Genomic DNA, 15,978 nt, shown 5'->3' with positions numbered 1-15,978 from the left:
CCCAATGAACATGTGACCACAGCTGTTCATACAAGGGATAGAGGCAGGGAGCTGGGGCTGGACGATGATGGGGAGGGGAAACCATAGCCAATCTCGATGAGGGCCCAGGAAGTGAACAATGATGACGTTAGTCCTCATGCTCATTCTTAGAGCAAAAATTTAGATCAGTGATGAGAACTAAGAAGAGATAAAGGGATGATCCCTAGTGAAGACTGGCATTCCGAGAGGACTCTGAAGAGACAATGACAAGGCAAACTGGGAGTTTTTAGAGAAGTACGGATAAACCGCAGCTCATGGGGTTGCAAAAGTTTGGACACGGCTGAGCGACTGAACTGAACTGAACTGATGGGTGAATCAGCCTCTAGGACTGAGGGGTTAGGAAATTCTGCTCTCCAAAACACGAATTTCGTAAAGCAGGAAAATCATACAGTGTTGACTGAGCTGACAGTGTGGAGGGATCAAAGGAAGGTTTGCATAAGTAAGAAAGTGTCTCTCAGTCGTGTCTGACTCTTTCAGATGCCATGGACTATAGCCCACCAGGCTCCTCTGTCCATGGAATTCTCCAGGCAGGAATACTACAGTGAGTAGCCATTCCCTTAAACAGGGGGATCTTCCTGACCCAGGGATGGAACCCAAGTCTCCTACATTTCAGGCATATTCTTCTTCATCTGAGCCACCAGGGAAACCCTGTAAGAAAAAGGCTAACTTTGAGAGCTTAGCCCAGGGATGCAGATTTAAAGTTTAGGATAACTCAGAGAGCTTCAGCTAGAAGTTGGTGGGGTTAGGAGAGACAAGGGAGTAAAGAAGGTGACGGGACCAAATTAGAAAATTTACTGCTATATTTACAATGAATAACCAACAACAACCTAGTATAGAGCACAGGGAACTGTGTCAACACTAGACAACAACCTAACTGGGAAAAGGACTTGAAAAATAATAGATACATGTGTATGCATAATTGAATCACTTTGTTATACACAAATGTTGTGTTTACAACATTTTTAATAAATTATATTCCAATATAAAAAAAGTTCTTAAAAAGTGAACTGGCTTTACCATGCGGTAAAAAAAAAGTCACTTGGTCACAGATGGATATTAAAAAAAAAAAAAAAAGTGTATGCTGCTGCACCTGGAAAAAGCATTGAGGATATAGATTAAGTTTGAAACTTGGCCAAACTAAGCAAATAAACGCTTTATAAAAAAAAGCTGTGTATCAGTTCAGTTCAGTCACTCAGTTGTGTCTGACTCTGCGACCCCATGGACTGCAGCACACCAGGATTCCCTGTCCATCACCAACTCCCAGAGCTTACTCAAACTCACGTCCATCAAGTCAGTGATGCCATCCAACCATCTCATCCTCTGTCATCCCTTTCTCCTCCTGCCTTCAATCTTTCTCAGCATCAGGGTCTTTTCAAATGAGTCAGTTCTTTGCATCAGGTGACCAAGGTATTGGAGCTTCACATCAGTCCTTCCATTACCTAATCAATATTAATAGCTAGGAAACTTTTCACCCATCTCTTTTCAATGCTGTCTGTAAACTGAAACTCCCTCCACTTAAGGTGAGAATACATGCATACTTCACAGCAGCTGCTTTCAAATTTCAGAGGAAAGAGGAGTAACTTGGGAGAAAAATAATAGGGAAAAAGCAAGACTACTGAAGACTCCCTGTATGACAGGCACTCTGTAACCACCATGAAATGCCACAATCACACACACAAAAAGCTGTAGACAGGCATCGCTATATTGCTTCAGGGGTGAGGACACTGTGCTTAGCATTTATAGAGGGCAGTTTATCACAGGTCATATAGGTGGGTAAATGGTAGACCACCTGAACTGAACACAGACGTCTATCATGCATCTCAAAGCCCATATCTTATCTTGTACAGATACACTGTTTCTGGAGAAAACACTTGACTCATTCCTTACATCACTGTCCAAGAACTGTTGTAGATGGAATTTAACTGATGAAATTTCCACACAGAAGTTGCTGCGATGAGTTCACACTCCTTTGCAGCAGCCGAAAATTGTAACGTCATCCATCTAACTCACAAGACTCTTGAGAGTCCCTTGGACTGCAAGGAGATCCAACCAGTCCATCCTAAAGGAAATCAGTCCTGAATACTTATTGGAAGGACTGATGCTGAAGCTGAAACTCCAATACTTTGGCTACCTGATGCAAAGAACTGACTCATTGGAAAGAGTGGGAAAAATTGAAGGCAGGAGAAGGGAACGACAATGGATGAGATGGTTGGATGGCATCACCAACTCAATGGACATGAGTTTGGGTAAGCTCCAGGAGTTGGCGATGGACAAGGAGGCTTGGCGTGCTGTGGTCCATGGGGTTGCAAGGAGTCGGACACGACTGAGCGGCTGAACTGAACTGAGCTGAATGTATTCCTTACCTTTCCCAGGATAGGCATGCATCCCTGGCTCCTGTTCACGCACTCACTGACATAGTTCACCGCTGGCCAGAGAGCAGTTAACAGACCAGCTCTCAGAATACAGGAGTTTGTTGAGAGCAGAAACCTACTGAAAATTTTAGCCAAGTTCAACCTGCAAACTTCCACAAGTGGATGAACATGTAAGCTCTGAGGCTTGACTGCCTGGGTTACATAACTTTCCTGTGGCTCAATTTCCTTGTGAAATCAGCATGAAATTATCAGGATGAAATGTATCAGTATGTATATAGGACAGAACACAGTCCCGTAGCTATGAACTAATTACGCAGCTTTCCTTCTTCCCTTTTCTCTGACGTCTGCTAAGAATTTCCTGGAGACTTCACTTATTGCTTTCTCTCTTTTACCAGAACACAAGCTCTTTGTAAGCAGGGACCACTCCTTGGCTCTTTCCGTGTGCCCCATACTGGCGGAGGGGCTGGAGCACAGCAAGCACCCCTCACATCTGGGGAAGGAGGCTGCATGTGAGACATCTGCTTTGGAGTCAGCCTTAAGAGTTGGCCAACACTGACAGCAAAGAAATAATGGGGGAGGCTTGACCACCCACGCCCACAGATGGGGGGAGAGAAGTTAAGAAAACAAAGGCTTTATAAAGCTTAGTAAAGAAGGCACATTTTTCCCACAATCCTCCAGCTCTACCACTCTCGCATCCTTTTCTCCATGTTATAGCAACATTTTTCAAGAGTATATGCTGTGAAATGCTTTCAGTTCAGTTCAGTTGCTCAGTCATGTCTGACTCTTTGTGACCCCAGGGACTGCAGCACGCCAATCTTCCCTGTCCATCACCAACTCTCAGAGTCTACTCAAACTCATGTCCACTGAGTCAGTGATGCCAACCAACCATCTCATCCTCTGCCGTCCCCTTCTTCTCCTGCCTTCAATCTTTCCCAGCATCAGGGTCTTTTCAAATGGGTCAGTTCTTTGCATCAGGTGGCCAAAGTATTGGAATTTCAGCTTCAGCATCAGTCCTTCCAATGAACACCAGGACTGATCTCCTTAGGATGGACTGGTTGGATCTCCTTGCAGTCCAAGGGACTCTCAAGAGTCTTCTCCAACACCACACTTCAAAAGCATCAATTCTTCGGTGCTCAACTTTCTTTATAGTCCCAACTCTCACATCCATATATGACTACTGGAAAAACCATAGCCTTGACTAGACAGACCTTTGTTGGCAAAGTAATGTCTCTGCTTTTTAATGTGCTGTCTAGGTTGGTCATAACTTTCCTTCTAAGGAATAAGCGTCTTTTAATTTCATGGCTGCAATCACCATCTGCAGTGATTTTGGAGGCCCCCCCCCAAAAAAAAAGTCTGTCACTGTTTCCACTGTTTTCTCATCTATTTGCCATGAAGTTATGGGACCAGATGCCATGATCTTAGTTTTCTGAACGTTGAGTTTTAAGTCAACTTTTTCACTCTCCTCTTTCACTTTCATCAAGAGGCTCTTTAGTTCTTCTTTGCTTTCTTGCACTCATCTCACAAGCTAGTAAAGTAAAATGCTTTAGAAATTTTTTAAAAGTTCTGGTACCGAATAAGTTGGGCAAACATTTCGTATGCAATTTTTGATGATGAGCAAGAGATATTAGCATATTAAAGGCTCCTAACAGGTCTTTCAATAAAGAATTCTACTGTTTAACCTATTGTATCCAAACTGATCTCAACATTTTTTTATTAACATGAGAAATTTTTCTTGGAAAATGATGCTCTACAGCTTGGTGTGGTTTGTGCTATATATAGGGTGAAGGAACGAAAGGAAAAAGCCAATGTGGACCAAAGGAGTAAGATTTAAAAAGAAAAGAAAAGGTGAAATTCTATACCAGAAAGAAGCTCCAGGTGGAGTGGGTAGTTCCTGAAGCATTGGCTCCCCATGCTGAGGAGCATAACTCACGTGATGTATTCTGTTATTATTTTTTAAAGATTTTTTAAAATATTTATTTTTATTTGGCTGCACTAGATCTTAGTGGCAACCCACTCCAGTGCTCTTGCCTGGAGAATCCCAGGGACAGGGGAGCCTGGTGGGCTGCCATCTCTGGAGCTGCACAGAGTCGGACACGACTGAAGCGACTTAGCAGCAGCAGCAGATCTTAGTTTGGCCCTGTGGGATCTAGCTCCCTGACTAGGGATCGAACCCAGGCCCTCGGCATCAGGAGCATAGAGTCTTCGTCACTGGACCACCAGGGAAGTCCCTAATTTATTCTTAATAATAGAAATCCAGCTCAGCCAATCAATCGATCAATCCTGATTAACTGTCAACTGAACTTAGTATTTCTCCAGGAACACATTATATTACAGTAAATTAGAACCACCAGGCTAAGGACTATTTCTTTCCTAGCTTCTGATTTCTTATGAATCTGACCTATTCTTTGCATCCATTTCTACAAACTAGCTGAAAATCTGACAACCTGGGGGACCTTAAACAGCATGAAAGGCATTACTAAATAAGTCAGTAAGACATTACTTAATAACCTGAAGACCGTGTGGTATTTTAGTTTCATTGCCTGATTTTATGACTTCTGTGAGGTAAAATTAAAATTCCCAAACCCCTTATCACTGTAAGAAGCAACCCAAGGCTGCAGCTCATAAGCAAAATAGCTCTTTTCTTCTCCCAAATTTCTTTATCTGCATGGCTCCTTTTTTTCCCCATCAGCAGCAAAGTAGGGGGTATGGTGGGGCTCATTAATTTCTAATATCAAATTACTTGATGACTTGGGCATCCATGGTTTAATCCTGCAGTTTAATTATTAGTGGTTAAGAGAAAGCACACTTTACAATTACCTTTATTCTAAAATTTCTATAAGAGAATACTGACTGAGGGAGACAATATACATTACTGTATTCTCAGTCCTGCAGTTCTTAGATTTCAGGGCATGTAATTTCCCCATGGAAATAAATGGAACGCACTGTCTGCAGAGAGAGGGGTGAGGTCGCCATCTAGTGGCTGTTTATTCAAAACACGCTGCAAAGAGCTCTGTTGGCTTTCCTGGGCTGAACCCAGAGAAGTCAGCGAGAGACGTGGGGTGTATCACAGCTCCCTTTGAGGGCTCAATTCTGCACTCGCTCACGGGGAGTTGCTGAATAATTAATTCAGGTTGGCTATGTGTTCTAAAGCTTACAATCATTTTTACATCTCTTTGATATATTCATTACATAAAGCTCAGTTACCCTTCAGGCATATGGAACAGTAACTCCACCCGCCAATACTAAGTTACGTCTCTGTACAATTGGAGGGTAATGGCTTATTACTCCAGTTCTGTTTCTCTTCCCTGAGGGAAGGAAGGAGGTGAGTACTACTGTCTACCTTCTGAAATGTATTCCTCACCTCATCTCAATCCATTCCACTATATCGTACCTATGGTGTAAGACAAATCATTTTATTAGGATAAACTGTGAAGTCTAACAGACAGTTTGATTGGGTCAAATCACACAGACATGAATTTAGAGTTTAATCTTACACCTGCCTCTAAATTCATGCTCCCCTTACATAAAATGACAACAAGAACACTCGACTTGCAAGGCAATGGTGTACTTTAGAAGATTAAAGGAGCTGATATGTGTAAAACAGCTAAGCCAGTATCTAATGCCAGCTGGTCACTAGATATACGTGGGTCTTCTGCCTGTATCCAGGCTCTCATTCCTGACTTACACATACATACATACACACACACACACACACACACACACACACACACACACATACACCCCTGGCTCACTACAAAGCCCAACTCCATAAGCATAGACGCTCAGGCTCATAATTATAAAACTAAATTACAGAACCAAACATTGCAGAGACTTAATGCTGTAAACAGCCTTAGCAATAATAGCATTTCAAGTTTAGAAGTTTTAAGTTTTAATAGAATTTCAAAATGAGGAAATAAGGAAAGGGGGGTTTAGCATTATTTCTATCCCAAAGGTATAAGGCATTTTAGTGACTGACTATTAAACCAAAGGATCCTGACTCAAATTTGACTGTCATATTCATAGAAGACACTGTAAATATGGCTTAGGCCCCTGATTTCAACTCGCAGGCCCAGAAATGTTAAGTGATTTTCACAAAATCCTGCAGAGAATCAGCATTAGGGCCCAGGTCTCCTGACACCAACAGCGCTCCACATAACACCCCATCCTGCCTGACATTTTCCTTTCCCACATAGACAAGAAGATATGCACTGCTCTACAATATTGGAGAGTATAAATTTTAAAATGCCTCATGTAAGATGCAAGGAGGTCCAACCAGTCCATTCTAAAGGAGATCAGTCCTGGGTGTTCATTGGAAGGAATGATGCTAAAGCTGAAACTCCAATACTTTGGCCACCTCATGCGAAGAGTTGACTCATTGGAAAAGACTCTGATGCTGGGAGGGACTGAGGGCAGGAGGAGAAAGGGACGACAGAGGATGAGACGGCTGGATGGCATCACTGACTCGATAGACATGAGTTTGGGTAAACTCCGGGAGTTGGTGATGGACAGGGAGGTCTGGCGTGCTCCAATTCATGGGGTCGCAAAGAGTCGGACACGACTGAGCAACTGAACTGAACTGAACTGAAGATGCATTAAAGATGCCTTCTCTCTTCTACCCTATATCTTACTAAATGATCCATCAAATTCTGCCCAAAGATCTACCTTCATAAGCCACTCCAGATTTCTCCAGCTCAAATTGATACTTTTCTCTCCAGATTGAAAATTACAATCTTGCTCACCCAAATAGGAATCTCATTATATATTCCCTGACTTATTTTCAAATTCCCAAGTCTTATCTAATACACAAAATTGATTCATTGTTGAAGGAAACAGGTAATCCTGTGTGTTTCCTTTATAACTTCTACAATCCTTAGCATATTCCTGACATGTACCAGGCTATCAAGAAATGCTTACTGCTTGAGTGAGGCTCTGAATGTTCGTTTATATATGTAAAGATTCATTCACTTACTCCTTGCCCTCCTAGAATGTAAATTCCACCAGACCCAGGACTTGCCTAATTGCCCACCACCACATTCCCAGCACCGTCTAAAGCAGGATTTGGGACACAGTAGGCAGTCAATTAATAATGACTAAATAAATTATGAAATAAATGAATAATTATTTAGCACCTTCTAAGTGTCATGTACTGCTTTTGACACTTACTTGTACCTATAAAGTTTTGAATTTCTGGTTTACCTATCTCCCTCTACTAGAGAGTGACTCACTCAGAAGGGAAGGAATTAGCACTTGGGATGACTGATAAGTGGGTTTTGAGTAACTGAATAATAGAAGGATCTCGAGAACTCTATATCCTTTCTCCAGACACACACTCTATGCCTAAGGAGAGAGCCCCATCAATATGTAACCACAGTAGTGGAGACGTTTGGCGATGCAGATCAGTGAAAAGGGATTCTGAAAATATAGGGGCAGATCTTCTTGGTCTTACCTGAGCTTGTCAATAGAGAACAAGACATGTGACTTCCGTTTAGCAAAATACAAGGTTTTCAAAACAAAAACCCCTTTGCTCACTGAATGGCCAAGAAGAGAGAGAGAAGAAGAGAGAGACAAAGTTCTCCAGAGCTTACTCACCCTCAGCTACATCATCGTCCACGGTTAACTTAAGGCTTTTTCCTCTCCGCACCACACGGACGGTGTGCCATTCATTGTCGTTGAGCTTCTGCCCCGCATACAGGGTCTCTGGTCCTTTGCCTAAGGGCAGTGGTAAGTGCCAAAGTTAGGATCAGTCTTAAATGTAGTGTTCATGGCATCAGAGTTGTCAAAGCCACACTGGTGCATATGACCCAGCAACACTCAAGCAGTCAACCCCTTCCAGAGCCCATCTGAGTCTCGGGGACACTCTGCAGAAGTCCCCAGTGCAAAATTTCAACTGAATCATAATGGATAATAACAAATAAGTATCCTCTTTTATCTGTAGGTACAAGACATTTTAAATGGCCATCCAATATTTATAGGAAATAGTAGTCAGCTGTCATTCTGTTTCCCAAAGTCTTAGACTTCAGGTGAATTTCTTGAAGAAACAAGAAATTCATTATACATTCTTTTAGAACCATTTGATCACTCAGGCATAATACACCAGTCTGGCTTTAAGAGAATATCCACCAATTGGATGAGAAAAGAGCTCTGCAATCTATGTTTTTAATTTGACATTTTCATTAACCCATGGTCTTACCAGAATTCAGTGACTATATGAATCACAATGGTAATCATTACAATAATAATAATGTCACAGTCTAAACTGCATTATAAATAATGCTCCTGAAGGGAATACAATGGGCCTCAGACTTATTCACTGTTCATCATCTTCCAAAAAGATACAAAGACCTAAAAAATGAAATAATGCAAAATTGCAAAACTGAACCTGTTTAGGTCAAAAGAATATTCAGTAAAATGTGCCACTAAATAAAGGAACCAACCAAACTGTCCCAGAAGATTCATAATCAAGATGCTCAAGATGGCATTTAAGTGACTCCTTGGAAGAATCGGGTGTTATGATAAATTATGGTATTGAGGGGCAGGAGTTGGCAAGACAAACACTGAGGCATCAAAACAGATGAAGGGGAGAAGAATATCATGTTTCATTTACTACAGAATTCAGATATAAGTTGAAAAGACAAAGAAGATTGCGTAGAACCAGAACTCTTTAGAAAAAGTTTGCTCTCTCTACATACATAGCTGATCCCTTGCAGAAAGATGCTGCTTCAATCTTCCTATGTTAGTCTCAGTATATGGAAAGTCTTATTTCTGGAAATACCTTGCAAAAAAATAAGAGATGAAACATCTAACTGGGCAATACACGGATTGGCATCTATGGTTAGTAGGCATTTATAATATTTCAGAAGACCACACACTCAGCTCCAGCATATAGGAGCACAGGGCCAGGCACACAGTAGGAGCTTTAATGAGTGCTTATTGAATTAACTGATGTCTACCTAGATCTTTATTTCTTTAGAAACAATCAAAATAAGGTCAGTATACTCTTATCTAAGTAATTTTGAAAGTCATTATATAATTTTCACTAGCCAGTCTTCCCACTCCTCTACCGCCAAGACTGAAGATATTCTATGTTGTTTAGGGGGAGAAAAGAAAACAGAGTATCACTTGAGTAGAGCTCTTTTAGGATGGGTAATTTTAAATTAGACCCTTTAATGTTGAGTAATTAGCATTTCTATTAAGTTCTGGTTATTGACAGTTATGATAGTAGTTGCAGTTTGGAGAAATTTCCTTCTTGAAAAGCAAACAGGCTCTCAAAGTGGAAAGGTTTCTTTTAATCACAAGGTCTTCAGCCAGTGATTTGTGTTTAATATTTTTCAGAATGTACCTCTACTCCAAGGGCAATCCATATTTATAAAAATTCTGAGAATTCAGTGAAGAAACTTAGAAGGGACCACATATACCCAGAATTTGATGATGATACCATGAGACCAGTGAGTCTTGAGAAAAAAAATAATTCTACAACAAACAATTTAACACTCAGTCTTAGCTTCCGTTAAGTATGCCTGTCGTTGATATCATCTAAAATGTATACACTGTAACAGGCTTTTTCCTACACTTCAGCTGGCCAGGTAGCACTGTTCATGGTCTCATTAAGTTCAGGTCTGGGAGTGATACGCCTCTGCTTTACAACAGCAAACTCTGTGGGCCTTTAGGAGAGGGACCCACACATCACGTGGGGACTTTTGAAGCAAGAACAGATGTTCTCAGAAGAAACAAATCTGCCTTTTTTTTTTTTAATGTTTTTATCCTCTTCATTCTACATGCAAATGCTTCAATAGGAAAGAATAAAGTAATGAAAGATGTGGACAATATTGGCTGTGGAGGCAGAACTGCTACAAATACAGGCTATTTAAAGAGCTCTTACAGGTGACATCTGTTCTTGAGACAATTTCTGCACATCACTTAATTTTTAGGACTGGGGACACAATAAAAGGGACAAAGGCTAACACAACCATAGTCAGTTTTAGGACATGGCCACATTAGTGCCATATCAGCCACGGGGATGTAGAACATTTGCCTCAGCCCAACATGTCTTCAATGCCACTGATATGTTAAACGTGAAGTACTTCTGGAGTCCTTGAAATACTGACCATGGCCAACTTCAAACTCTGACTCTAAAACTTTAGGATGTGATGGACTATGACTAAAAATGTTGGGGGGGGGTGACCTGTACCCTCCCATGCCCTACAGTTTAATTATACTTGATATCTCCAACTCCCCTAATCCTCACTGCTCTAAGAGTGGGGGAAAAAATTCACACTCATCTCCTTAAAATGGCAGAAAAACAAGTATTGTTTGATATTTATTTTTCGAGCAATAAATAAGAGAAATCTCAGTGGGCTTCTGGAAAACGCTTGGCCTCCCAAAGTGGAGAGTCGACGGCGTTTCTCTTTAATCAAGCCAAAAGGGCAATTTGTCCTACTAGAAGGAAAATGAGGTTTAAACTCAGCTGGAAATGTTCACAAATAGAGGGGAAGAGCACGCCTAACCGGTAGCCTAAGCATAAAAATGGATTGACAAGTGAAGCCAGAAGCAGACACCAGCTGAAAGTCGAAACAGACCAAGGGACAGATTTCAGGAATAGAGGAACTATTTTCAAGCACAAAGTGTCAGAAAATCAACGAATGGAAAAAGCTCTTTACTGTTAAGTAAACGATGGTCCAGATAAGGAAGAAATCATTGTTTAAGCTGAGATTTAAAATGGAACTGGTGAGAACATAAATATATATATATACACACACACACACACACACATATATAAATCAAAGCTATTGATTTTCCAGCACTGTCCTTTTCTTTTTAGCAATTTGGAGAAGTGTGATCTGCAATTGGGTACATATTACATGCATCTCCTTTTTTAAATAGTTTATGTAATAAATATTGATCACAAAGCAATCTTCTGATGCCCTTTAGACTGCTGAGATCACCAACATTTTATCTAAATACAGGAAACGAACTAGTTGTCTGACACCCTTAGTTGAATTTTCCAGGTAATGACACCTATGACTGGAGTAAAGATGCAGAACTGAGGATGGAGATGGTGGGGCTGTAGCAGTCCGCAGAAGTGAAGCATTGAAGCCATTTGTTATTGCAGAAGAGAGAGCTTTCCGTGAATCCTCTGAGTAACACCACACCAACGCCCGTTCAATACAAACTCACTGCAAACTCGGGTGGCGTCCTCTCTTGTCGTTAAGGCTGGTCTCCCAGAAGATTCTCTGATGAGCAGGGGACAGAGAATGACAATTGTGGATGAAGGACACAAACTAGGCTGTTTTCTCGACCTACCCTATAATAACCTCAAGGAGGCCAGAGCGAAGAATAAAATAAGAGTGAAAATTAGGAGAAAAGTACCCTTTGGGAGAGGAATCATTGCTGATAGCTTGAAAGCAGATGACCCTCAGATACTAGCAGAATGTTCCTTCTGTTGGAAGACAGGAATGGAAGCATGTGGGGAAAATCTACATGTGAGCATTACTGAAGGCACACTTCTTCACAAAGTGGACTGTGGATTTTAATTACTTTGAATCTATTTAGTTGTGTGTATGTGTTTGTTTTTTTAACAGACCATTCACATTACATGAATTTGTTATTCCCCCCAGGAGCAATATAACCAGAAAAACTACAAAATACCCAAACATTTTGTATTTCAATAATTTGTCGATATAAGTAAGACCTGTCCAAACCAACTAAACCAGATGGTTTTGCTCATATGCAGGGAGTAGAAATTCCTTCCATGTTCCACAAAGTGCTATTTCTGAAAGTGGGTGGTAGCATTTAAGAACTTTTTGTGGGGGTAGGAGGGCAGGGACTCAGAGGAAGTAAGACCTGCACCACAGTCACTGAACATCTTCCTATTTGTGCAGGAAGGGAAAGGAATGACAACCTGATTTCTCTTGGAACTTGCTTCGCATGAATCAGGACTCTTACAACGAATAAAAAAAGATGAAATTCACTCCTTTAGAAAGGCAGCGTGAAATGCATGTGGTTATACACCTAAATGACATGACAGATACACAAAATGAACTCTATTAGGTTTAACGAAACCAAAATATATTTAAAGACCAAACACTTACCTTATTTCCAGTGGCACCTTTGGTTGGACCAGCTGAGCTATGACACACACTTTCCTAAGCCTGTAGCACCATAGATTTTATGAATCTTCCTCTCCAGAGAAGAGAGGTTCAGCAAGTAAAAGCAGGGGTGAGGAAGAAAAGGGAGGAACTGAAGAATAAGGAGGGTGACAGGCAAGTAGGGAAAACAAGTATTTTATTCATCCCCCCCTCCGCCAAATTTCAGGTTCTGCTTGTTTTCTTTGGCTAACAACCCAACAGAGTGTGAGAGGTGTTTTGTTTTGAAAAAAATTTTTTTTAATCAAAAGAATTCATTTTGGGGGGAAAAAGCTTAAATCACATTTACTTTTGAGCCAGTTTGGTGAAACATTTCAAAAAGATCATTTCATCCTCACCCAAATCCTCAGGACTCAAGAAGAACTGCCGTACTTGCTGCAACAGACGTGAAAAGCAAAGAAGGCCTTCTGGAAGCCTGGTATTAGGAGGTCTTCCCGTGAGTACGCGAGAAGGACAAGCCACCAAGTCATCCAGCATGAGCCCAGGGTCACTCCAGGAGGCTGGACTCTAGTCAAAACCCACTGAAGACACCACTGATCTTTATGGGGCTTGAATAGTTCCATGGACAGTGTAGCCTGGCAGGCTACAGTCCTGGGGATCACAAAGAGGCAGACACGACTGAGCACACATGCACACGCGTGTGCGCATCCACGCACGCGTGCATACACCCCCCCCGTCAGACCCCCCCCGTGCAGCATGCCCGTCTCTGGCTGCCATTCCTTTCCCGTGCTCACCCTCCGCTCTGCTTTTCCAGCTGCTCAGAGCCTCCTGCTAGTGGCCCCCAACCACACATCAGAGGGTCTATCCATGCTTAACAAATGGCCATGGGTTTCCCAGGTGGCACTAGTGGTAAAGAACCAGCCTGACAATGCAGTGGATGTAAGAGACAGGGGATCGATCCCTGGGTGGGGAAGATCCCCTGGAGGAGGGCATGGAAACCCACTCCAGCGCTCCTGCCTGGAGAATCCCAGGGACAGAGGAGCCTGGCGGCCTACCGTCTACAGGGTCACACAGAGTCGGACACGACTGAACCGACTTAGCACATAGGCAACGGAGCATCAGCCTGGCACAGGCACCATCCCAGGTGTGGAGGGTGGGGAAATGAACAAGACAGGCCAGGCCCTCACCCTTTACAGAGCTCACAGGCTACTCTGGGGTGGGAGATGATGAAGGGTAAAACTGAAATGAAAGAACACAGGACAGCTTCATACAGGGCTGAGTCCTATGAAGGAAGCAGAACAGGGTAATACGATGAGAAGTGATTGGGGTGGGGAGTGGGAATACAGGATTGGCTACAGCGCAGAATGCTCCAGAAAGTCTTCTCGGAGGTGACGACTCTATTCAGGCCCTGTCCCGGGTTGGATGGAGAGCCATTTAGTGAGATGGTACATTGGAGAAGGAGCCAAGCGTGCAAGCGCATGAGACGATGGGGACAGTCAGAGCAGAAGCCCAAAATGAGGCTGGCGTGTTGGGGGAACAGAAAAAGGCCCATGATGTCTGGAGCTTGCGCCCAAGGGCGAGTGTGTCGCAGGAGAGAAGGCTGCAGTATAGACAGAATCCAGACCACAATCTCTAGAACCTAAAAGTTCTAGAATGTGTTAGTCACTCAATCGTGCCCAACTTTATTCAACCCCATGGACTGCAGCCGGCCAGGCTCTTCTATTCATGGGATTCTCCAGGCAAGAACACTGGAGTGGGTAACCGTTTCCTTCTCCAGGGGGGTATTTCTGATCCAGGGATGAAAACTCCAGTCTCCTGCATTGCAGGCAGATTCTTCACTGTCTGAATCACCAGGGAAGCCCCTCTAGAATCTGAATGCTGCTCTAAGTGTTGCTTTAAATCCTCTCCTTCCCTTGGGAAGTTTTCAACAAGGGAACGAGACTGAATTTAAGTTTTAAAACTCACTGCAGATGCTATGGATGCACCGGCCCAGCAGAGATCAACAGCAAGACAAGGAGGGGTACTAAAGAGCTTTGCCTTTAAGGCAAAAAAATGAAAATGCCTTGGACCAGGGAGGCACCGGTAGAAACAGAAATGGTGAGGTTTGGATATACTTTTAGAAGTGAGGTCAACAGTACTTGGAGATTAGTTTGGGAGGTGAACTGGAAGTAGCAGGAAAAAAGAGAAGAATCAGGGATGACTCCCAGATTTGGGCTGAAAACCTGGGGGATGGAAGAGAAAGACTCCAGGAAGAGTTAAGACACAACTGATCCTATTAGCCATGGGAGCTTGCCTCTGCTATTTGCGTCTTTTCTCCCTAACATCAGTCACACTTGGTACCATCTCCTGGCAGCCTCCTGGGGATGAGAAGTGTGGCTCAGAGTTCACTGCTTGTGTGATTGTCTTAGCACAGTGCTAATTGGCACCTTAAGCCACCACTGCTACTAATGACGCAAAGTCGCTGAGTTTCTGTTGCATTTCTTTCCAGTCTCTGGCTCTGTCTTTCTCTCCTCTCTTCCTCCCTCCTTCCTTTCTTCCCCTTTCCCTGTCCCCCTGTCTCTCTCCCTCCCTTCCTTCCTTTTTAATTTTTTTTTCCCAGCACGGTTTTGGTTACACACTCCAGCCCACCCTTAGGAACGGAACAAGGAGAGGCTCTAACACGACAAAGCAAACACTGGCAACTCATTCAACAGGATCTTTACACACGGTGATCACAGCGTAAAACGGACACGTTCATCCCATCCAGGAGAGCAAAGCAAGACGGCTTTGAAATGGAATGAATCCAGGGCAGATAAAGGAACAAAGGACTTCACAAATCACAATTTCCTGGCAAATCTCTCCTGTAAGTCATAAATTTACAGCCCTGCTTAGGAGGAGTGAGTGGAGGACAATCTTAGGATTTCTCATGATAATCTCTCTCCATGAAGCCACTTTTCAAGAGATGAGGGCAATCTGTGCAGGGATAGACAGACGTTTTTGCAGATACTGACTCTACTCTTGTTTTTTTAAAAAAAGAGCTTTCTAAAATACACTAGTACTTTTCCTACCACCATCAGGATATAATTAATACAAATTAGTCTTCCTTTGATTATTTAAAATGTTATTCCAGGACTTCCCTGGTGGTCCAGGGATTAAGACTCTGCCTTCCAGTATAAGGGAGGCGGGTTTGATCCCTGGTCTGGGAGCACCCCTCGCATCCCATATGCCTCAGAGCCCAAAATCCAAACATAAAACAGGAGCGATATTATAACAAATTCAATAAAGGCTTTAAACAAATGTTATGCTTTAGGATCTCGCTATGTGATCTTGCTGTTAAGCACCGAAGACGCAGATTTGGAAGCTGACAGAGACTCAGCTAAAGAGACTTTAAGCGGGATACACACTAGAACATGCTCCCCTAACATCCTCCTAATACACTTCCAACTAGCGTCTCCTTGTAAACTGACCCTTTTGTATTGAAAAAAAACAGAATTTTAAACGGTCCA

The 15,978-nt window shown here is 42.6% G+C and overlaps 1 protein-coding gene across 1 annotated transcript in view; it reads right to left on the bottom strand.

Moving 5' to 3' along the window:
• Window positions 1-15,978, bottom strand: part of LOC138444253 (neurexin-3) — an 819,713-nt gene that overhangs the window by 25,439 nt on the left and 778,296 nt on the right. Inside the window, exon 13 of the mRNA XM_069597533.1 lies at window positions 8,001-8,120. Within this exon, the coding sequence (XP_069453634.1) occupies window positions 8,001-8,120 (120 nt within the window). The remainder of the gene's footprint in view (window positions 1-8,000; window positions 8,121-15,978) is intronic.

This window comes from Ovis canadensis, chromosome 7 (genome assembly GCF_042477335.2).
Source record: "Ovis canadensis isolate MfBH-ARS-UI-01 breed Bighorn chromosome 7, ARS-UI_OviCan_v2, whole genome shotgun sequence".
Taxonomy (NCBI): Eukaryota; Metazoa; Chordata; class Mammalia; order Artiodactyla; family Bovidae; genus Ovis; species Ovis canadensis.
This window is presented reverse-complemented; position numbering and strand designations above follow the sequence as displayed.